Source organism: Idiotropiscis lumnitzeri, chromosome 3 (genome assembly GCF_059441095.1).
Source record: "Idiotropiscis lumnitzeri isolate Australia: NSW breed Sydney's pygmy pipehorse chromosome 3, RoL_Ilum_1.0, whole genome shotgun sequence".
Classification (NCBI taxonomy): Eukaryota; Metazoa; Chordata; class Actinopteri; order Syngnathiformes; family Syngnathidae; genus Idiotropiscis; species Idiotropiscis lumnitzeri.
Window position 1 is genome coordinate 22,583,316 of NC_142393.1, and position 24,664 is coordinate 22,607,979.

General features: G+C 40.4%; 1 protein-coding gene across 2 annotated transcripts; it reads left to right on the forward strand.

Annotated features, from left to right (window-relative positions):
* The first annotated feature begins 1,487 nt into the window (after nt 1–1,487).
* Nucleotides 1,488–24,114, forward strand: slc6a17 (solute carrier family 6 member 17). Of its 2 annotated transcripts, XM_088289577.1 has the most exons (13): nt 1,488–1,709; nt 7,432–7,574; nt 8,222–8,643; nt 8,864–9,021; nt 11,014–11,140; nt 11,605–11,786; nt 14,039–14,149; nt 15,189–15,430; nt 15,559–15,751; nt 16,316–16,508; nt 16,594–16,753; nt 17,115–17,277; nt 17,422–24,114. In XM_088289577.1, exons 3-13 carry the CDS (start codon nt 8,343–8,345, stop codon nt 17,782–17,784), a joined length of 2,193 nt encoding a protein of 730 aa, XP_088145703.1. In that variant the 5' UTR covers nt 1,488–1,709; nt 7,432–7,574; nt 8,222–8,342; the 3' UTR covers nt 17,785–24,114. The 2 variants fall into 2 exon arrangements, with proteins under 2 accessions (XP_088145703.1, XP_088145702.1); XM_088289576.1 differs by lacking the exon at nt 7,432–7,574.
* Nucleotides 24,115–24,664: the final 550 nt, after the last annotated feature.

The window sequence follows — 24,664 nt, forward strand, 5'->3', positions numbered from 1 at the left end:
CCGGCTGATTTTAGTGGCTGAGAAAATATTTGATAAAAGACAATGGTACAGTGACCCATTCACAGCCAAGCAGTGTGTGTGCGTGCATGTGAGTGTTGGGGGGGTGAACAAAAAGAAACACGCACGCAACATTCACAGGGTGAATAGCCATCATATGAGCTGTGGTTGCTATGGAAACTGATCCCAGCAGTCAGCCCTTAGAAAGTGAGTCACATGAGTGGATTGAAGGAGACAGGAAACACACTGCGCATACTTGTTGTAGGATGACGCAGTACGTTTGTGTGTGTTTTGTGAGAGTGCAAGCGTGTGTAAGAAAATGTCCTTTCCATTTGTTTGATGGAATTGGATGGCTATAAAAACCACAATCGCCGCCTCAAAGAAATCATATAGGAGCCTCCAATATTTAGATTGATGCGTCAAATTAGCATCTTTAAATGCTCCATTTATGACAAATAATTACACATTCAGTTTCACTCATGTAACAACTCGTAGACCTCATTTCGGCCTGCATCAACGGAATTAACATCCAATGTTTGACATGAAGCAGCGCTGAAGCATTTATAGACTTCTTCATTACAGTTAGTTTATTTGATTGTTTAACTTGTGCTTTTGTACAACATGTCCGGCAACTGTTCAAATGTCACTTTAAACATTGCCAGTACAGCTAATAAAGGTGACATGATGGTGACAGTTGGAAATCATGAATCATGGTCATCGAAGTTACAGAAATTAGCCTACTTTAATCAATCGAAATTGGGTTGATGGCAGTCCATAATTACCCGACGCATTGAAAGTTTCAATGAATCACAAGTGAAACCGAACGGGAACAATTTTGTTTGGGTGCGTGTGTATACGTATACAGACTAATTGTCCCTAAGTGTGACATTCCATCGGTCTAACATATGTGGAGCATGATGTTGAATTTGACAATGACCCCAAAAGGTTAGATTGAAAAAAAAGCCCCTGAGACCATCCATCCATTTCGTCTGGTGCTTAATACTCACTCGAATCACCGGTGAGCTGGAGTCTATCCCAGCTGATTTTTGGGCGACGGTGCACTCTGAACTGGTCGTTGCCAGCCAATTGTAGGGCACATGCAGACAAACTGACCATTCACACTCACATTCATGCCTACGAAGAAGTTGAACTAGAAAACATGGTTGGGTATTTTGACCATTTTTATTTTTTTATTTGCATGTGTTGTCAGTAAACAATAATGGTCATTTTACATCGACCTAAAAAATGGACAAAATTATAATTATTTTACATTATTTTTCTCTGAATTTTTGCAGCTCAATGAATGAATTAATGACAATCCAAATGTTTACCAACAAACTGTTTTTGGGAGTTAGCTGTGTGTTTGTTGTTCACCTCGTCTGCTGACGCGAGCACATTAGCGGATGAGTCAAACCTGCGTCACGCATCGTCGTGACTTGCCATAGTAATGTTTTCCCCCTTTCTTCTGTGACCATCCAATGTCGGGGGGGGGGGGGGATTTGCGCACAAGCACGTGGAAAGCAGCAAAGAGCTCAGCAGTCAGCGCGGCGCAGCTCCTCCTCTTCGATGTTCTTGTAGATGTTCCACGCGCACTTTTCGCGTGTCGCGCGCCCACCCGTGAGCGTGGCCGGGATGCAGCACACGGACGCCGCCGCGCCTCACCCATGAAGAGCCTCCGAGTCGCATCGTAACACCCCTAAAACCCACCCGAGGTACGTGCGTCATCCTAACCTTCCATTTTATGTGCTAATCGTCGTTGTGTGGCGCACCTCTACACGTACTACACCGGACACTTCCATTTTTATCCCCTCACACCTGGCGCGCGTCTTGAAACGTCGTCTGCGATCGCTTCAATGTCTCCTCCTCACCGGGCAAGATGGAGCAGCTATAGGCACCTTTTGCCGCGCTTTGGTGACTCATACATGCATGTGACCTTCACACGTTAATAGAGGGCAGATGGCCATGCGTTATAGGACTCGCATGTTGAGGTTGTCTCTACGTGTGTTTTGGCATACATATATATATATATATATATATATATATATATATATATATATATATATATATATATATATATATATATATATATTTATATATATATATATATATATATATATAGTGAGAGAGTGTGAGAGAGATACCTTGACTTACGAGTTGAATTCATTCTGTGATTAAGCTCCTAACTCAATTTATGGGAATCAATCAATCGATCAATCAAGTGCACCACTAAAATTTAAATTCCATGACTCCATCCGCCGCCAAAAACAGAATCTTTCTGTTACATCATGTGCCACTTAGAGGAGTGGTTAGCACAACTAGGTTGAGGGTTTGAATCTTGGCTCTTGGATTGCGGTGCGACGTTTGTGTGGGGTTTTCTCCAGGTACCCTGGCTTCCTCCCACTTTCAAAAAATATGTATGCAGGGTTCTACATTAGCTGCGGCCCGCAGGCCCAGAACCACTTTGTGAATGTGTCGGGCCACCTGAAGCTCAGTGATGCTTGCTGGCCTCAGTGGGCCAGCATAAATTTCATAAATAATGAAAATAAAATCAACATGTTCTTGCTATTGTAATAGTCAGTATTTTGAGCGTTATTCATCTAAACCTATCAATAATGGTTGATCTTTTTGATGCTCTGTACACATCAGCTTGACGTAAATACACCAGCCAACCAAAATGCATATATTTTCCTGAAATTCCTGATGGTCGTCAGGCTCCTGAGCACCGTTTGTAGGTGCCCTGAATTTCTGCGACCATTCTGTTATTTTTTTGTCTGGCAAAGCGCACATTAAGTTCTAAAACAATAAATTTTGGCGGAAATTCTTCATTCTGTTCATCATTGTACATCATGTAAAACTCATTAAAATTGAAAGAGTCTGCTTTAAAGGTGGCATATTTTGTATTTTTTGGTAATGTGGTATCAAAAATGAATGGAATTTTTAATAGTTCCAGTTGCAGCTCTGCTTATCTTCTGGTTTTGACCTGATAATGTTTCACACTGTGTAGGCTAGCTGTTGCTTGAAAATGGTGGATTTCCTCCTAACCGAAGTGCCAAGTCATCTTGAAAAGTGGTGCATGGCATGCCTGTTGGACCTCTTCTAGAGTCAAGGCTATCAGCCGGTGGCAAACAAGAGCTTCTCCTGAGCTAACATGGCAGCTTAGAAGTAGCAGGGCATTTGCGCTGGATGAATGTATGGTTGCATTTTGTCTAACTTATACGACATTTTCTACAGAAAATAAAAATGAGAGTAGGTGAGTTTGCAAGTGGCAATTTGGGTGCATTTGCTAAACCAGCAGAGCATCCCTTGAAATGTGACCCGAGGGAATGTGTCACTCTGCCTTTGCTGGCCGCTTTGCTTGAGCGTCATCACGACAGGCAGCACAACAATCACCTCCGCCCCTGCCACAGCGTGTGCCAGACCCCCTCGCCACCTCCAGATTTGCATCCCTCCCCTCAAGTGGATGTCGAGTCTGTTTGCGATGGCGAGAGGAGAAACAGGCGACCGCTGAGGCTGCATCTCCATTTTGCCGGATGAGCCATTGCCTAGCAACCAGACTAGAAGAAAGTCCAACAGACATGGACCGTGAGAGAAACCGCTTGAACCGGTGCTTTCATGCTTTGCTTGACTTTGGAGGACACAGTTGTTTTGCGGTTTTCATGGTATATGTTACATCAGTTGTAGTGCCTTTGTCACATAATTTCCGGTTGGTCATGTGACAACAAATGATGAAAATGATTTAGGATGTGTGTCAAGGCCGTTCTGTCTGTGTTAGCGCACCCTTGAAAACACGAGGGTGCTGTTCTCACATGTTTTTGAACATGTGATGAAAACCATACAAAATAAACAAATAATTACACAATCCCCAAAGTCTCTTGTTCAAAGATGAAACTGAGAACACATGCACTTTGTCAGTACGTATTGATATTTGGATCAATCCGCCCACCAGTTTGACCTACATGCATCAGACTATAGTGGATTTTTTTTGTTTTTTAGCTTTATTCCAAATATTAGTTACATTGCAAATGTGTTCTTTTTGCGATTCCTTTCTTGCACAGTCTCCTTCAGCTGCTTGATTTGATATGTAGGCAGTTACACTTTGGCGAGTATAATACATGCTCTATAGGGTTTAAATCTGCAGATGCACTTGGCTATTCTTAAGCCATCCACTTTTTACTCACTCATCCTATTTATTTATTTCATTTGCCAATAGCAAAGTAAAAGAAAACTATTTTCACAAAGCTTGTGAGGATATGAAAATAGATTTGCATTTACATAAAATTCTGCAGAATTCATGGCTTTGTCAAGTATCAAAATATTTTTTTCCGTTTTTTTTTTTTTGCTGAATATTTTGGAAAAGCACTATAGCTGCAAGAGTGAAGCGTGACGTGGCAAGGGAACACTGTATCTGAGTAACTCTTTTTATTGAGGCAAGCAAATTAGTATTTAAATTCAAATGTAAAAACATTCAAACAGATATAAATATTTTAATTCTCATTCCACGAATCGCTCCCCACTTTCCCCTGCTTGTTAGCATCAGTGGGGTAAAGCAACGCAGATCTTGTTCAGTGTGCGCCTCCATGTTTTGTAAAAAGGTCAGTACTGCTGCTTGGTGTCGTGACTGCTGGGTTTTAAGGGCTTGTGAGGAATGCCACGTGCGTGATACCGGTGGGGCCTCAACGGGTGGGCTGCTCGTCTGCTCGGTTGGCAGCAGTATTCAGTCCTTATAATTTCAAGGGGACGTTATATGTAAAAAAAAAAAACCAACCAAAAACTTTATATACAAAGATTGTCCATCTTTGGTGTTTGCCTACGCATCATGTGTGAAATAAAGCAACCAAGTCAGTCTTTAGTTACATGAGAAATTCTGAAAATGTGCCTGTAAGCGCGCCCTGCTGCTGCATCTTCTTACCACTGTTACTGAAATGTGGGGTAATTAACAGTAACAAAGCCAACACCAAGTTTCTCATCCAATGACTTGGCAGCTAGGCTGGAGGAAGTGCCAGAGTGAAAAAAAAGGCACTTTGGTTGAAACTATGACGTTAATGGGAAACGATAAGCAAGGCTGCAGCGATAGCACAGATTAGCATCATCTGACCAGTGAGGGTTCAATCATTAAATATGTCGAGAATCAATTATTCTACTCACAATCCCATCGATTCTTTTGGCTAAAAAATGATTTTGCATTATTTAACAATAAAATGTGCATGTGAAGTGCAGGTATTATTGTTTGTCTCAGGTTCAATAATGGTGTCTTTGAGTGTGTGTGTGTGTCTGTTAAAGGAGAACTAAATAATTGTTAGAATATGTTGTTGTTGTGTTCCACTAGCCTAAACATGGTATTCAGATGAATATTGCATTCGTGGAATAGGAAATGAGCAGATGAATCCATCCATTTTCATCTTTTTTTGGGGGGGGAAGCCATTTTGTCCACTATCGCCCACTGCTGTCAACTGAAATTGATGTCAAACTGCCTTTGCGCTTGTGTCTGCTTTCATATGTTTATTTTGTTCCCATTTGTTCAATAAAGCCATTGAGAGAGTGGACTGGCAGCTGTGCCGATCCTTGACCACTTGTGGTTGATTTTGTATAAAGTATTGTACATTCGAAACTAGCTGGTCGTTGGCTTCATCAAATTATCTAATGTTCAACTTTGTGTTGGTAATCGTAGGCGGGCTGTTGTGGTATGTTAGTTTGTTCTATGTACTAGTCCACACATTGCACATTATCTTCTTTTTTTTGAAGTGTGAAATGATCCCAGACTTTGGACGTCATCCATTGTATTGTAAAATAATGCAATTAAATCATCTGAGTGACTAAATTCTTTCAGTTACCAGCTAACTTAACCTTTGCTAGCTTGAAAAACAATAAATCAAGCTAATTTCACCGTGTTGAAAAAAGCAATGCTGTAAAAATGTCTTTTTTTTTTTTTATCCTTGGGATGTTTTGACTAAAGGACGATATAGACATATTATTGAGATACCTGGAAACTCTTAGAAATTGTCTTTTGAAAACATTCATTTGATTCACATTCACCTGTGACTTTTTGTGGAACTCCTTTGGTTTGGAGTGTTGCGCTGCAGCAGTAGTTTGGCCGTCCCCAATCAAGCTGCATTATGCATTGTGACTGTGAGATTTATCTGAGCCTTTTGCACAGTCGTCTCATTGTCTCACAATGTTTTCATGTAATATTTAAGCAGCACATTGATGGCAGCCATGCTGAGTGTTTCTGATGAGTCAAATCCTTTCATGGCGTCTTTCAGGCAGCAGTGATGAGGACGCACTATAGCTCAGTGAGGTTATTAATTTTTTTCGACCATTTCCGCTTCAGATCACTGAATATCGTTTCAACCAAACAACAAAGGATTTGCTCCATGTGCTCTGCTTTTGATTTGTATTTTATTTTTTTTTTTTTAATTTAGCTTTCTGAGGCTTTTTGCGTGACTTTTTTTTCTCCAGATGGACAATGGTGGTTTGAGACGAATGGTCAGGAAGTTTGAAAATAGAAAAAAACTCTAATGGTGTCCAAATGCTTTTGCCCAGTGTGTTTTAAGTGTCATGATAGTTGGAGATGATGGAATTTTCTTTCTTTTTTTTATTTATTTTTTTATTTTCATTACAATTAACATACATTTACAGGAATAAACAAATGTTATCAAATTTAAAACATTGAAGTTTGGTTCTTAGGGAACTTATATAGAAATTGGGAAAATATATTTTATTATGATCTTCACAACCAGACTTCATGCAGCTACAGTGGTAATGTGACTAAAAAATAATAATAATTGAAAAAGTGTCTGCTTATGCCAAAATAAAATGCTTAAATTTGTGCTTGAAAGTGATTGTTTTTCATAAAATCACCCTTAACTGTTAATTCCCAGAAATTTCTATGTAAAGCTTCCAATTTGTTCGCCACCGTTTGGTTAGCTTGTCTCTTATGCCAAACAAAAAAAAATGTTTGATGTGTGTATGATTTTTCCATTGCTCTGTTGCTGTTGGCTTGATGAAACACAGTCGGTAGGCCTTTGGAGCAGCCTTTTTGTATTATGATGTGGTTTTTATCATGCACTTCAATTTTGTTTTATTACAATGACAATAAAGACAACAAGTCATTCATTGAGATGTAGTCCTCGTTCTGGTGCATTATTAAACGCTAATTAAACGTGCCATGACAGCAATGTTTCATTAAATGGTGTTGGGGCTTCGAAATATGCACACACTTAATTGCAACATGAATTCTGATAGGTGTTTCAAACAATTAGTTACTCCGGTTGGGGGATTTGAGGATTATTTAACTGTGGTGAGGAGTTTTTGAGTTTTGGAGGTGACGGCTAATTAACTTGAGGGCCTTGCTTTTGTTTTGGTAGGTTTGCACAATGTGTTTTTGTTTTCACGATCTATTCGCTGTCTTGATAGTACTCGCATGACTTTGTTTAGGATTGCGTCAGATGGGTCGTCTCACAAATAAACGCTGTCCAGCTGCCCATGATTGTCACATGACTCAACTTTGCAATAATAAGCTGCACTGAGAGGGAACTGGCTGCTGTAATGAAGTGGATTAGTGACTCCGAGCTGCAGTGGTACGACTGTTTTTTTGCACGACAGAGGACAATTCTGATATTTGCACCCCATTTACGAGAAGTCAAAGTGACTTTTTTATGTTGTATACAAATAATTGTCTCATTAAAATACACATTTTGGCATTTGCACACTTATAAATAAAGTAGTATAAATTATAGAGGAGAAAAAAGAAAATGCTCTATAACTTTTACTTTGGCTTCGCCTGCAGAGGTGCATTCATGGACTGCTAACAAAACAGTAAAAGAATCTCACGCAAATGAAGGAACTCCAATGAATTCAGCAAGACGCCACTAGGTGGCGCCAAAGGAAAAACATTTATTGTAGCCTGCATAAAATGCATATCATAGCTGATGTGTCAAAAACACTTATGTCCAATATTGTAATTAAAAAAAAATCACTTTAATGAGATGCCTGTAATGCGGAAACCCAAATAGTGTTAAAAACAAACCAAAATAATTCACTGGACAGCGACGAGGCAAGTTTTCTGCAAATAAAGGATATTTTCTGAAAAAGATTTGTGAATGGCAGAATCCAAAGAATTCAAAATGACAACGTTTTTACTGTACGCATCTTTTGTAGTTTGTTGAGACTTGAGAAAGACCATCAGTGCAGACAGCCTGACTCTCCAACCATTTTGTCTTTGCAGAAGCACAACTTCTTTCCACTGCCTCTTAAGCTCCCAACCAGACACCTGCCAGTCCCCACCCCTCACTTGACCCGCCCACGTGCAGCCTCCTTGGCTCGAGCTCCCACGCGTGTGCCCAATCATGCCAAACAACACCCGAGTAACCCAGCTGGAGCACAGCAGTGAGCCGGTCACCGAGTCCGTGGCCGACCTGCTGTCTCTGGAACACCCCATGGACTACAAGAGCAGTCAGATGAGCATGGGGCTCAGTCCGGGCTCCACCGCCCCAGTACGAGCCCTTCTGCCCTCCCCTGACCCCGACGCTGAGGATGGGAGGCCCGCCTGGAACAACAAGCTGGAGTACATCCTGGCGCAGGTGGGGTTCTCGGTGGGCCTCGGGAACGTCTGGAGGTTCCCATACCTGTGCCAAAAGAATGGTGGAGGTAGGTGAACCATTGAATGTGATTTTGGTCGTTGTTTTGAGGTCCAGATCCCATTTGGACTTCCGAAACAAAATGGTATATATATATATATATGTGTAATTTCTTACGTACCTGTAGATGAAATGCAAACTGAATAAATAAATATGCACACTGTTTTTGCAGCAAAATTAAACATGGCATGAAATTCCACCGCACCACATTGTTCTCTCCTGTTTCGTAGGTGCCTACCTGGTGCCCTACTTCATCCTCCTCCTCCTCATCGGCATCCCACTGTTCTTCCTGGAGCTGGCTGTCGGTCAGAGGATCAGACGCGGCAGCATTGGCGTGTGGAATTACGTGTACCCCCGCCTGGGAGGCATTGGGGTCTCTAGTCTGATGGTAACTGTATGACCTTCTTCATGGAATGGATAAAAGCGGAAACATTATTGTGTCAAAATGCTCCCAAGTAATACTAATTAAATCCAAAATAAAACACCTATAACCTTCAATAGGCTTTTTAGTTTGTGTTGTGAAGGACAGAAGCACGGTTGATTTATAATTATATGTAGGGGAAATTCAGATGTAGTTTTGAATTTAAACTCACACATTCTTGCGTCAATGACTAAGGAAATAAATGGCCTCCTCTCATTGTTCATCTTTTTGACTTCCTGCTGGGATCACAGTTGGAGTTGGACAATCACGAGGATCTAGTGAATGCGCTCGGTTGCCTTAGCGACAAGGGAAAGTTGCAGCCTGCAGCATAAACTCGCTCAGTAGCTTCCTCGCATCTTCTTATCTCACTCATCTGTTCAATGAGTCAGCAATCAGGGCTCAAATGATTGGCGCCCCGAGATATACATATTTTAGCATTTGACATAAATCTTACAAAAAAAAAAAAACCATTGGGCCTTCTTGTTTGGATAAATTACCCAGTAGGAGTTTGTAGTATACACCAGAAATAACATTTCCCTTTCACACTTGCAGGAAAATCTCACACTCAAAAGTCTCTCACACGCGTACAAATTTCTTTCACATGCAGTCCACAACCTCTCAAACCCCCCTCACCAACTCTTACTGAGATGCTCGACTAATTTTTCAATTTTTCAACATTGACAAACAGATCAGCACATGCACTGATTTATGCGATTCATCAATTTCGGTAAATAGGAATATAGTGCACTCTTGGCCTAAAATACTGACGGAAACTTGATGACGGACTGACGACGCCCACTTGCCGATACTACCGTAGGCCCCTGGGCTTCAGGCCTGTCTCACAAACATTGAAAAGAAAAAAGTCAGGCTTGCGAAAAAGCCTCCCACTAACACGAAAACCTCTTATAATCACAGACCACTCTCCTCAAAAACTCAATTCATCAACTAACACCCCAAAACTCCTCTCATATGTAAAATGTTCTCATCTTTCAAAAAACTCTTACACAAATGTTTCACCAAAAAAAAAAGGGCACAGGTTGCTTGCTATTTTTTGTGCGAAAAAAGAGACTCCATTCATCTTGGCTAACAGGGAGGAAGGAGACAGATCTGACCTTGGTGAGGCTGAGTGGGGTGCACGTCGTTGACTCATTGGGCAGTTATAAATAGCGCCTCACCCAGGGCTGCTGAGAGCAAACAGCTCAATAATTCATTGGCACTCAGAGTTAATGTGACATAGAGTCAGCATCTCCTGCCCCACGAGATTTCACAGGACAAATTTGATGAAACCGCATACACCGTCACAATCACACACGTGTCTTTCCCTTATATGTATTGTATTTGTTCTTTTCGTTTCATTGTATACCTCCCCTGTATGTATTATATTAGTGTGTGTGCGTGTGTGTGCGCAACATGATGGAAAATGTTTTTTTGTTTTTTTAACGCTGTCAGTTAGCAGGACTGGCAAACTGCCTGGCTAGCTGGCATTGGTACAAGTTTAGAGAAAGTATTTTTTTTTATTATTTTGACAAATGTATTTTGGTGCACATGAAAGGATTCTTGGTGGGTGACAGTTTTGATGTGAGTGGTAGTTTTTTGGTCATTGTTCTTTCTTGGGGAAGTGCGTATGACAGTTTCTTCTGTTAGTACGAGAGTTTTTGTATTATTCATCATGTGACTCTTTTTGGTGTGCGGGAGAATGAAATTCAATAGGTTGTGTGGCATATTAATAAATAAATACAAATAAATAGAATAGGAGCATATTTAGAAATTTGACTAAAATTGAGTCAAGAATTCTGCCCGACCTGAGATTTAGTTTTGATCACCCAGGTTAATGTGTATTTGTTTTATATTTGTTCAAATTGATCTTGCTGTTCTGTGTCGATCCATAAAGAGTCAGGTGATCCCATTAGTTTCTGTGCGACACATGATACAAATGCGCTGCTGTTTACTCCGTGGCAGGTTTGCGGCTTTGTGGGCCTCTACTACAACGTGATCATCGGATGGAGCATCTTCTACTTCTTCCAGTCCTTCCAGTACCCGCTCCCGTGGGCCGAATGCCCGGTCCAAATCAACGGAACCCAAGCCAGTAAGTGACCAAAACAAAAATGAAAAAAAAAATGTGTTTCAAGCAGAACTAGACATATACAATAAACCTCCGTTTATGGTGTTGAATACAAAACCTAGCTGCAATTTGTGATATCACTGTCGAGATACCGAATGAAAAATAATGTTTTAAAAAAGATGCACAGATCTCCAAATAGGAAGCCGAGTGTGTTTGCTTCAAGCTGTTTATTTGACACTCCCGGTTTACTGTAAAACTGACAAAAAACAAAAGAGATTTAAATGTTGTATATTTAATGACTATTTTGTCGACTCAAATGTTAATTTTGCCATACAGCAATTAAATAAGTCCGGTCGAAACAGATTGTCTTTATTTTATCAAAGGAAAAGTGCTGATGTTTAAGTGGAGTCTTGAAAGACTGTCTTGATTTTTTCTAAAAAAATGCTTAGCCTGCCTGAAAGACTGCCACGTTTATTTGTTTGTTCCAGTCGTGGAGCCTGAGTGCGAGAAGAGTTCGGCCACAACTTACTTTTGGTACCGTCAGACCCTCAACATCACCAGCAGCATCGACGACACGGGCGGCCTCAACTGGAAGATGACTCTCTCCCTGCTGGTGGCTTGGATCTTGGTGTGCTTGGCTGTCATCAAGGGCATCCAGTCGTCTGGGAAGGTGTGCTACTCACCATTCATTCACTCTTTTCCCGAAATAACTTTCTTCTTCCTTTTGATTGGCTCAAATGGCACGGAAGATTTTTTTCTTAAACATATTTCAAACAAATATAAATATATATATATATATATATATATATATATATATATATATATATATATATATAAGACCGATACTGATACCAATTAATAATAGTCAAGGAGTCCAATACCCAACATTTGAATTCATTTGGAGAAAAAATAGGGAGAAAATGGTGTCAAAATTTTGAAAAAAAATAAATAAATAAGAATAATGTCACCACTTGACTTTGTTTAAATGCCTTTAAGCATGTTTAACAGTTTTTGTAATTTGACAAATTTTTTTAGCTACCAAAATGTTTCATAAAGTTATAACTCAGAAAGTTATTACTAACATATAATAAGATATAAATTAATATTATAATTTAAAATAGACAATAATTTGGTTTTTTTTAATACTCAGTTTGCCGTGCTTTGTGGTCAGTTTCTGCACCAGCTTCTCATGTGTTTTACACGTGTGTGCACGCGTATATGTATATAATAGTGATAAACGTAAGAAGCGAGTGTCAATTATTACGTTTATGACAACTGCATTTTCAATATTCTCAGCAACCTCATTTCAAGTGGTTAAACCTCTCTCTGGCTGGCTCTGACATATCAAATTAGCTCTGCATTGTGACAATTGGAGAGCGGTTATCTTTAGCCTCAAGGCAAGGCGTCTTACAATGGAGAGCAGAGTTTATGTAACATTAATGAGCTCATACGTATGTTACAAGTAATAAAAGTACAACATTTCAAAGCATTAACAAAGAAAATAGTTAATGACATTTAAGTAAAGAAATAAAAAGTAGCTTCCTCAAATTACGAAAACAACGAACGTGGCAAGAATAACAGTTTGGAAAAGGGTATTTTAAAAATTTTTAGAAAAATTTTAATGGGAAGAAGCATTGTGTATTTATCTAATGCATTCAGGGCCTTAACCGTTCAGTGATTTACAGACCAGTATCGGACTGGAGTAATATATTCTGATCCCTTTATTCTGTGTCGCGTGGACTCTTTCAATTTCACAGAACTTCTCACCATTTCACAATGTTACACAGTAATGATTTATTTCAAAGCTTTTTCAACATTTTGATTAAGTGCTGCGCTTCAGTTGAGTGTCAAAGACGGACATCTTAGTAGCATGGTCCCGTCCGTCATGCATTCACATCATGTTTTCCCACAAAAATGGAAGAAAAAAAAAGTTAAAATGGAAAAAAAGGAAATCTTGCTGTAGTCATATGTGAATGTGGACTCTTAATAATAATAATTAATTACATGAGTGTTCATTAATTAACTCGCAATGGAATCAAGCAAATTGATGGAAAATGTGACAGTATGCAGTCATCTCCATCTAGTAATGAGCCAGTCGTCCACCTCAGTGCAGCATCCACAGAGCCCATCATAAATGGCATGAGCACTTTTTAAAAAACATAATCTAATCATTATCATCAGGATGAGTCCCCAAAGGCAGAAGGCTTGTTTGACTCACGTCTTGCAGCCTCAACTGTCAACCGCTCTTCCTCTATGACAGGCTTAGAAAATGTGTTGCGCTCATGGGGCACGATATAAATAAAGATATAAATTTAACAGTGACTTGTAATAGTCAACTAATATTGCATGCTCATTTTTATAGTGTTTTTTTCCATTATTTTCAACAACAGCCAAGAAAACAAACCAAATGACAAAATTCTACTGTTGGGGCAAATGCATTAATCAACCATTTCGAACAGCCAGTTTAATTTTCATGCTCATTTTAAAAATTATTCTGCATGTAATTATACATCACTAACCAAGTATTTAATTATTTAAAAATGTACATTTTCAAATAAAGTTTACTTTAAGTAAATTTATGCACAACTTTTACCCATCCGTCCATCATCCAAGCTGCTTCTCCTCACAACCACGCGTCATGGGAAGGACACCGGGCTTGCGCCAGTGCTCGGATGGACGGCTTTCAGCAGCAAGTCCGAGACAACAAAACCTACAAAATACAAGTGTACGACTGCTGATAATATAAATGGTTGTTAGGCTCGATTAAAGAACAGAGGGTGGCACACTCCGTTCTTCGATGTGACGCCGCGTCCTGCTTTCCCAATCACCGACCATGAGAGCATTCAATCCATGCGATTGTATCTGTGTGTGCGTGTATCTCCATAGCAACTCCGTCCAATGTGACTTCCGTGTCTCCTTCAGGTGATGTACTTCAGCTCTCTCTTCCCTTACGTGGTCCTCTTCTGCTTCCTGGTGAGAGGTTTGCTGCTGAAGGGCGCAGTGGATGGCATCGCACACATGTTTACACCAAAGGTGAGGCGCCACCTGTGGGACTTTAAAACGTGGAGGTATAGCAATACAAAGAGGCAAGTCAATCAATCGTTCAAAAACACCGCAGCATATTTCTTAGTATGGTAAAATTCGGTGGTTTTGGAGACGGATCTGTGTCATGCAGTGCGCCAGCCCCAACACAAGTGATGGGTAAATAAAGCTTCAAATTTGCTTCTTGAACCAGTTGTAGTATTTTTGAACTCCAGTAGATGACACTCTCTGTTCAACATTGGGCTGAAAGCACACTGACTTGCCATTTTTAAAACCCTTTATTTAAACCAACAGTGCCATCTACAGGACTCAAAAATACAACAGCTGGTTCATGAAGCAAATTTGAAGCTTCATTTTCCCATCACTACCCATCGACGCCTTATCTGAACATTACTAGAACATTGTTAGTAAAAGAAGCTATTAACACTATTCCGTTTACTCCAATGTTCGTAAACTCTCACGATTCGACGTGGAAGAGGATCTAAACGCAGTGAGGCAGGAATGCAAATATGGAACAGTTTAATTCAAACAAAAAGACTGACAAGATTCTGGGATAACCAAAAATTCATCAAATCTGCAATGAATTGTGGGTAATATCCTTTGGCTGCGAGATCATGGACTCAGGTTCTGCTGAAGTGTGGAACAGGGGTGCAAAAGGGACGGGGTGACAGAGCACTTTGGAGAAATGGGACACCCTACTCACCCGCACCCATGATGGGAACGTGCAATTGGGGCGCACAAGGGTGGAAGTGGCAGTACTGAGACGGGCCTCTAGGTGGCCTACCATTGATCTGCGACCAAACAGAAGCTTGCCCTGATACTGGTGATTCGTCCAGGGTATACGCCCCCTCTCGGCCCAGATCAGCTTGGAGAAGCCATGACTCAAATGAGCATAAACCGAAAAGATGGATCAGTGTCCCCTTTTTGGTAGCACTGCAACTTTGTAAGCGTTTCACAGAGTCCGAAATCATGAGACATGGAAGTTAAATGCTGTGAGAAGTTGTGACAAATATGGCGTGTGAAATTTCAGCTGGAGAAGATGCTGGAGCCGCAGGTTTGGCGAGAGGCGGCCACGCAGGTCTTTTTTGCATTGGGCCTCGGCTTCGGCGGCGTCATCGCCTTCTCCAGCTATAACAAGCGGGACAACAATTGCCACTTTGATGCCGCGTTGGTCTCCATCATCAACTTTGTCACATCCATCCTGGCCACGCTGGTCGTGTTTGCCGTCCTTGGCTTCAAGGCGAACATCATGAACGAAAAGTGTGTCGTGGAGTGAGTATGCCGTCGCCCCTGCCATTGTTTCGCTTTGTCTCTTTATTTAGACACAAACACTTGCGCGCAGCATATTTTTATGAATTTTTTTACGTTTGGACATTGTTTTAATTCCTATTCATGTGCAGGAATGCGGAAAAGATCTTGGTGTACCTCAACACTAGCGTGCTGAGCAAAGAGCTCATTCCTCCTCACATCAACTTCTCGCATCTGACCACGCAAGACTATGCGGAAATGTACGGGGTCATTAAGACGGTCAAAGAGGAAAACTTTGCTGAGCTGGGCCTCGATCCTTGTGTGCTGGAGGACGAACTCAACAAGGTGAGGGACACTTTCTTTGAAGGAGACGTCCCATCCTTCCATTTTCTAGAGCAGGTGGTCTCCAAATTCTTCCTCCGAGGGTGACTTTCATATAAATCGAAAGCAGTAATGACCGCACATTCTCCAACTTTACTTGATTAAACATCTTAAAACCAATTCATCAAGCAATTATGTAAAATTGTTATTTTAGCGGTTTTATTTATTATTATTATTATTTCTTATAATATTATTGAAACCATTTGGCATTGTTCATGATTTTGGGCTGGGCCGCAACCCCGTGTCCCACAAGGCATTCAACAACTCGACATTCAGAACCAAATAGAGACTAATCCAACATTTTGCGTGACATGCACCGCGCGCTTGCCGTGACACATCAATTAATTGGATCGGCATCTGGGAGGGTCCAACATGAAAAGTGAGCTTTTAATGGTTGTGACAAAAATGCATAAAATGATCACATTTGTCGACTTTTGTTCAAGTCAAGACTAAAGCTTGTTCTCATTAAATGGGCACAACGTAACAGTCGTAGATGTTGATGACATCATTATCGTCATCTTCATGCAGGCGGTGCAGGGAACCGGTCTGGCCTTCATCGCCTTCACAGAAGCCATGACGCACTTTCCGGCCAGTCCCTTATGGTCAGTCATGTTCTTCTTCATGCTCATTAATTTGGGCCTGGGAAGCATGATCGGTACCATGACGGGCATCACCACACCCATCCTCGATGCCTTCAAGATACGCAAAGAGATCCTCTGCGGTGAGCTTTTTTTTTCCTTTTTTTTTTTTCCTCTTCAACAAATTCAAATTGGTCAAAGTTCTGACCGCCTGTTTGTGTCCCTCAGTGGTTTGCTGTGTCATAGCCTTCCTGTTGGGTCTGCTGTTTGTGCAGCGCTCAGGAAACTACTTTGTCACCATGTTTGATGACTACTCGGCGGGCTTGCCGCTCACGGTGGTGGTGATCCTGGAGAACATCTCTGTGGCCTGGATATACGGAACCAAAAGGTGCCCCATGGCTAAATAACAGTCGACCAGTTTGGAGTACATGGTTGTCTGTATTGCGAAAACGAAATTTGTATTGAAAAAAAAAACAAACAAAATTGAATTTTCAATTAGAATCAAATACAGTTTTAGAGAAACTGAAATATATCTCTTAATTTTAAATTCAAGTTCAAGTTCATTAGACTTCACTTACAAACGAATACAAAAGCAATGCAATTGTTCAATTTTAGCGATTAAAATTAAAATATAAATGATTTCAATTCAGTTTCTGGAGGCACATATCTCAGCCCATATATTTCCAACTTTCCAACAGAAAATTTGTTGCTCCGTCTCCAACTTTCCCGCCGATTGCTTCGCCTTGCAGGTTCATGCAGGACCTTGAGGACATGTTGGGCTTCCGGCCGTACTCTTTCTATTACTACATGTGGAGGTACGTGTCACCAGCCGTTCTGGTGCTGCTCATCGTGGCTACTGTCATCGAGATGGTCATCAGCCCCGCCGGCTACAACGCCTGGGTGGAGTCAGAGGTATAGGCTTGAATTTTACACAAAAGTATCCCATTTATTCCAGGACAATTGCCCACACAAAGTGGAACTCTTGAATTTACTGTGCAGGAAGGCGGCGTGGTTGCTCCGTACAATCTAAGTCACTCTTTTTCTCCACCTGTTCAGGGCTCCGAGCGTTTCCTCAGCTACCCTCCTTGGGCTTCTGCCATGGCCTACTCTCTCATCGTGGTGGCCATGTTACCCTTGCCCGTGGTCTTCGTAGCTCGTCACTTCAATCTGCTCTCGGATGGTTCCAACAAGCTGTCCGTGTCCTACCGCAAAGGCATGATGAAGGACATGTCCAACCTGGAGGAGCAGGACGAGCAACGCTTCATCCTCAGCAAGAACCCCCGGCAGGCGCCCTCCCCCGCGCCGGCCCAACGCGCCTACCTGGGGCCCGGCGGCACGCAAGAGATGACCAACACTAACTACGGCACCAGCACCAAGACGGGCTACCAGAACATCGGCTCACCGGAGTCTGAGCTATAATGCGCCGAGCTCATTGCGTTTTGCAAAGAGGTCCCATTTACAATTTTGTTTTCATCCCACCTTTACCCATCCAGTGGATCAGGTCCAGATATGTCCACTGCTCATTAGCTTTATGTCCTGAATAGAAATACGAATTAAAGCTGTAAGCAGCAATGAAGGGGCCGTCCCATGCCCTTTGTCTTGGCCAATTATCAAACTTTGACTCAACCTGCATGAGAAGACCTCGACCAAAAATGGTGGCGCTTCAATTGGGTCTTATTTTGATGTCAAAGTACGAGCCTTGGAATTAGCTCAAAAAGGTTGCTACGAACCAACCGGCCACCGTCCAGTCCCGTTCAGGGAATGGGTCCATGAGACATGCCCAAACTGGTGCCGGGAGGTTGTTTTTTTTCCCCTATCCGACGCTACTAAGTGAGTTTTGGGGAGTTATGTTGGAGTCCCTAAAATACTGACCTACATTTTCCAAAGGATACACACACTACGTACGCACAAATATTTTTTAATTTCCAAAACGGCGGCTCATTTGTCGGAAGAATAATAATTAATACTGTACAGTGGTCCAAGGGGGCCGGATCATAATAATAATACTTAACAATAATGTGGAAAAGAGCACAATCTCAGTCACAAGGTTTTACATTTACATGATTAATACTTTACAGAAAGACATGCTGAAGAATTGCTTCTCATGTATCCATATGTGACTTTTCTGTGAGCCACACCCCAGAAACACAGACTGGCCAATCACGGCAGAGCACAAAACAGAGCTCCAACGCTTGATCGTCGTATGACACATTTTTTTCCCCAAGTTTTGGACACGTTTTGTTCTCTTATTTTAGAATTAATGTCAATTTTGGATGGCATCAATTGAATCTCAACTCAATTTTATTGACACAGTTTAAAAACAACCACAGCTAAAAGTTTTTTTTAAAGAAAAATGGAGCATATCTTGTAAGTCAATTTGAACACAACAAAATCCCAAAACATAAATCATTGACAAAGTTAAAATCATAAATAAATAAGACACTAAGCTAAGACCTCAAGTCTCACGTTGTGTTAAACGCCAGACAATCCAAATGGAATTAGGAGAACATTCCAGCCCTTCCGGCACCAAGCAAGAGTGTAGGGAAGGAAGAGCTCAACAAAGTAAGGTAGTGCAAGACTATTTTTAGATTTCAAAACAAAAAAATAGAATCTGAAAATGGACTCTTGAGTGCACAGGCAGCCAGAGGAAGTAGATCAGAATTAGAGTCATGTGCTCCCTCTTACGTGTTGCAGTGAAGATGTGAACGGCGGCATTTTTAACCAACTGGAGGGCGAGAATCGGTTCAAAAAGCACACCTTCAGTGTAGATATAAAATAAATTGTGGTATTATTATCAATATTATTATTAGATTTGTCTGCTGCAAGATAGGCCATGTTTATTATACGTCAAATGATGCTATGCTATTGTTAACTCATCAACCTGAATCCCAAATTATGCTACCAATGTTCCTGTAAAAAAAATTTTAATCATAAAATTAATATCACTATATCAATATTTCAACCGTCTCTCTTAAGAACCTTCTCTTCATGAAGTTAATTAAAAGATTAGTGACAGTACAACATCCCATCAAACAATATGCGCGAATATTACTGACAAAGTACTCTCGACACAGCAAGTATTTTTATGGAAGACATTCAAAATTCAATTTTCCATATTATGTATCCTTTTCCTACTTCTCTTTCATGACACCATACACTCGACAAGGCTCCCCCCGCACCCCTTATGCATTTAATGATGTGCGGGGGTTTCTGTTTGATTGGCTAGGTGTGGGAATTAGAGGTGTGACTTTTGTCTTTTGTGTGAGAGAGACCCTGGTGAACCCTCGTCGTGTAAAAATAGAGCCGTGTTGCCCAGGTGCCGCTTTGGCAACGCGCTTAGATACCATGCACATCAGGAGCGTGTTGTCGCCTGCGCACCTCTTTGCTCGGCAATAGATGAGACGCTTTACTCAATTTGATTCAGCATCACTGACTCCTTCCGTAAATAAGAATAGCGCAGATGTTTTACAGAACGTTTCAAGGGTCCCCAGGAAGCTTTTATTTGTTTGTGTTTGTGAACATTTTAGCAGGGAGAGTGTTCCAGAGGCCTGTCACATTCAAAAATCTGGACTTCACAAGCTTGTTTTAAAAAAACAGAACCTTCTTGATCACCACTAGAACCTGTTATATAGGATCTTGACCCATATAACCTCTCAAACCTTAATGCCAATGTTTGCAATCTTGTAGTCTACTACAGGAAGCGCCTTGATCGCCACTTGAACTTGCAATTGAATAGTTAGTGTGATTTTGAATTTTGAGGACTTTCGGAACTTTCTGGGGAGTCTGTGAAAGTGCATGATGCTGCGGGTGCTGGAGTTCTGTCCAGGCACCTTGCTTCGCACCTTGTACTTAATTGCAGTTGTCCAGACCACAAGTGATTGGGCAGTGGAAGAAGGCTGATTAGGTGATGGATTTGATCTGGGATTGGAAATGAATATGGAAATCTACAGTACTGACAACAATTTTGGCTTTTGGATTACACCAAGCTGAACTATAACCTTCAAAGGCAGGGGAACCTAATTTAACCTTCTCTCAACTTTTGAATGCACACGACTAACAATAGGCTTCAGTACATTTTGCACAAATTACTGTTCCCGAACAAGGAGTTGAATGGCAAAATTCACATTTTTTTGCAGCTGTGCTGAAATCATAGAAAAATTCAACAACTGGGCAGGTGCATTCAAAATATAATCTGTTTATAGTTCGTTGTATGTTGATTGTCAAATTTCAATCGGAAACTAAATATCTATACGTTTTGGGGAGTAGAGTACTTCGGACAATGAAGCTTGCTGTGCTTTTCGTTGCAATAACCAATTGTGACCACTAGATGTCTCTGCTGGCGAGCAAAGCAGCCTTCACGTGGCCTCTCTGGAGGTCCAAAGTTTGAGAGTGATCAGGTGTCTTGTTGCCTTACGATAGCTCCTACTTAAAGATGATGATGATGATGATCTTGATGATATCCTTCAGTTGCTTCCGTCTACGTCTCCCATATTGAATGTTTGTAAAATCTGCTAATCGGAGTGAATGAATGTCGTCATATTTCGTCCAAAATAATCAACATGCAGTTATAGCACATCAATCTCCTCTTTATATGTGTCCTATTAAAAAAGACACTTTTGTTCAATTGACAAATAATAAGATGGTTAGTCGAGATAACCCCCCCCCAAAAAAAACAAAAAACAATGATCAACAATTATTGCATACTTCACAAATCTATTTCATGTCTTGCTGAAATTAATCTGTTTTGAGCTGCTTATGCGTTTGTTACCATTGTGGCAGAGCAAGTGCAGCAAATTGGCCTTTGTTATAATGTTTTAAATATATTTTAAAAATATAATATTTTCAGTGGTGGAGGTAGCACCATCACCAAGCCCCAAACATCGATAACGTCACTAAACCTTTTAGTATCTCCTGGCTATCAAATTTTACACCGTTAGCTAATGCTAATCTATGCTAACATTGCAGTACTGCTTCTTTTTTGGCCAACATGATAGCGCTTCGGTGTAGTGTCCCTTGTTCTAAAATGTCAAATGTTGGCCTTGCTGCCGAGTTGTTACGTGAATTGACCATCACATCAGTGCAAAATTCACAAGGGCTTGTTCTCAGACACGTTTTTGGAGATTGAGTAGAGACGAGGCCACTGTTTGAGTGTATGCAGTTGTTCGTATAAAGTACTCAGTGGTTTTCAAACATTTTACATAAGGCGCCACCTAAAAAAAACATGAAGCTCTCCAAATTCCACCAATATTAATCTAAGCGAAAGCTTTCCTTAAAAGCAAGCAGTTTATTCTGAAAAATCATATTCAATATTGTTGTAACCCAATGTAATATTATCTATAGTTTTATTATCTACAACTACACTTAAATATTGGGAAAACAATCAAAAACCTTTGCTTTTATAATTACATTGTATTGCACATGAAATTTGAATAACATTTTTTACCTAAATTAATGTTTAAAAAAGGTTTGTTTTAATTCAATACAAATTTCTTAAACTTAAAAGTGAAATGCAACTGAACGGCTCTTCGGCTATGGTGCTTTTGCAAACCACTAGAGAGCTACCCAACTTTGAGAGTCACCTGTATAAGGAAAAGTTTAACATGACGTCATCATGTCGTCTATATGAGACCAAGCACATTTGAGCAAAAGCACATTTGCGTGAGCACAAAGCAGCAGCTGCGTCTTGCTGCTGAGCGATGAGCTCCAGCAGCCGGCGAGCTAAAAATATGACCAACCAATCAACCGACCGGCCAGCCAGCCAGTCAGAATGAATTAGGTAAAGAAACAGATAGATCATGTCAGCTGTTCGTCTTGGCCCGAGGAACAAGGCTGAAAGCACACTGAAATCATTTGGTTTGCTAGGCACAATAATCTGGACCTCCAATCAAAAATACAATGGATTGAATTTGATTGGAACATTTAACTGCTCTGGTTTATTAGACCTTGATGATTCGTGAAGAGCATTAGTGAAGATCCATTAGCTTGCTAGTCACCACAATCAGTCTGGACCATGACGACAAACCATCAGATGATCCATCAGCCATTTTGTATCAAGGACAAATGTGTTTCAAATGTTATCTAGCGTTTTACCTGACACTTGACTTTTGATTGCCTATTGAAAAAGGGGAAAACAAAAAAACAAAAAACGAATGCTAAATGAATTCACAATGAACATATGAAAACGTTGTTGACGTCTTGGTTGTTCAAATGTGATGCACAATATTTTGTATCCACTCTAAGTATTTTACCACCATTCTGCACAGTTTCCACTCTTGGCACATTACAGCGTATGGTCAAAAGTGCCAAACTCTGATTAACTGATTGATTGAATATGGAGCTGTCTCAGTACTTTTGTCCATGCTTATGCCTACAGTTTCTACTCCAGGATCTGTTCGTCTTGTCTGTTGTGTTGTTTGTGGTAAATTTGTATTGCGTTTTGAGCCATATCTATAGCTTCAATTGAGCTTTCGCTAAGCCACACCCCCAAAAGGCAGAGCGACCAATCATGGCGCGGCATTGAACAGAAAGGCCGATGCTTGGTACTCCATTGAATTCAGTGGCTTATTTCATGATTTATTTGGGGATTTTTTTTTTTTAATTAATGCAGGCTTTGGCTAAAGCTAGCCTTGTCATTTGAATCTCTCAAAAATGAACCAGCAGCTGCTCAAAATGAACTACAGCACTGAATATAAAATAACAATACGCTGTTTGTCAGCTTTTATAACCAACATGCTAATGTTAGTCACCACTCATGAGGCCCCATTGGCATTAGCTGTGGCGCTAAGCTAACGGGGCTAGCAAAAGGCTCATAGTTGCAATTTTTGTATTGGCCTTTTATGTAAAGCTAGTCGGAAAACAATTATTCGCTAGAGTGAAGCCCTCTATTGACACACATTCACCTATTGACCTCTCCATATTTTTGTTTTCTTTCTGGAACCCTGCCAAAATGTCGTGCTCCTTCTCATCAAGTCGCTACCAATGAAGTGCCATCTCACTGCAAACAGCATTGTGATGAAAGATTTCAGTAGAAGTCCCAAATGGTTAGAAAATGGCTTTTTGGAAAGTAGTCATTGATAGTTTTATGTTTTATGAAGCAGTCACACCTGCACCACCGTCTTTGCACTTCACCTGAATTTGACTGAAATAAGTGTTTTAGAAATGTTATTATAGTTTCTGCTATTCACAGCAGGTCCCTCTGTCCCTAAATCCCCTGAATGGGGGGTTCTCTGTAAGTGTGGTGCGCGTCTTAGCGAAAGCGAAAATTAATCAACTGGACGGTTTAGTCTTGATGTGAGCAAAGCATAGTTCTTCTATTTATTGTATTAAAACTGTAAATCTCGATGTACATTTTGATCAATTTGCAATGTGTATCAGTGTAAACTTGAGCTGTAAATAATAATTGTATATTTTCAACTATTTTTTGATGTACAGTAGATCATTTACTGTCGCTTCGCTGCCTGTCAGTGTGTGTCTGTGTGATTGCGTGTGTGTGTGTGTGTGTGACTGTGTGTCTGGGCGTACAGTAAATTGTGTCCAATTTGTGTCGGTTTTTGTGGTGTTGAAGTGCAGTAGTGTGTTCACGAGACGTACACTCGTGATGTGTAAGCGATCAGCGTGTTTGGGTTTCACACTGGCAACAATAAGAAAGTATCAGTGAGATAGAAAGTTTAGATTATCTCTTATTTTTGGGAGAGCCGAACTGTACAAGCGTGTATGAAAAATAAAAGGATCGCTTTGATTAAAAAGTCATTGTTGTGGTCTCATTGTTTTGGGATGTTCATGTTTGCAATTTTTAGGAATGTAACTTGTGTTGAAAGGTTTACAAGCTTTTTATTTTGAGTGATTCATTTCAGGACTTTTCCAATTGATGTATTTATGTCATTAATTTTCAATCTATTTTATTCATGATTAATTTGTTACTTTAATGATTTTTAAAAATGTATTTATGTATTGTCTTATTGTTATGTATTTTTTTATTTATGATTAGGGTGTGATTATTTTAATTTTTTTTCCCCCAATTATGTATTTCGTTATTTTTAAAAATGTGTTCAATTACATTTTCTGTTAATTTTAGGACCTTTTCATATTGAATTAAATGCATTTGTTTTTTTTTTTAAATCATGTACTTCATTTACTCATATGTATATAATTTCCAATGTTTGTACCCCCATTTTAATCTGCACTTTCACTTCAATCTTCACAACAATCACATGCTCGTGTCGTCAAGACAATTACAAAGATAATGTATGTGGCATAACAATCACATGAACATGGAGTCAAAACAGCCACTCACACTCAT

Excerpts from the sequence above, each read along its gene's own strand:
- slc6a17 (XM_088289577.1), top strand. The coding sequence starts at position 8,343 with ATGCCAAACAACACCCGAGTAACCCAGCTGGAGCACAGCAGTGAGCCG. Across the intron at positions 11,141-11,604 it reads AATCAACGGAACCCAAGCCA|TCGTGGAGCCTGAGTGCGAG; the intron begins GTAAGTGACCAA and ends TGTTTGTTCCAG. Across the intron at positions 15,752-16,315 it reads TGGAGGACGAACTCAACAAG|GCGGTGCAGGGAACCGGTCT; the intron begins GTGAGGGACACT and ends ATCTTCATGCAG.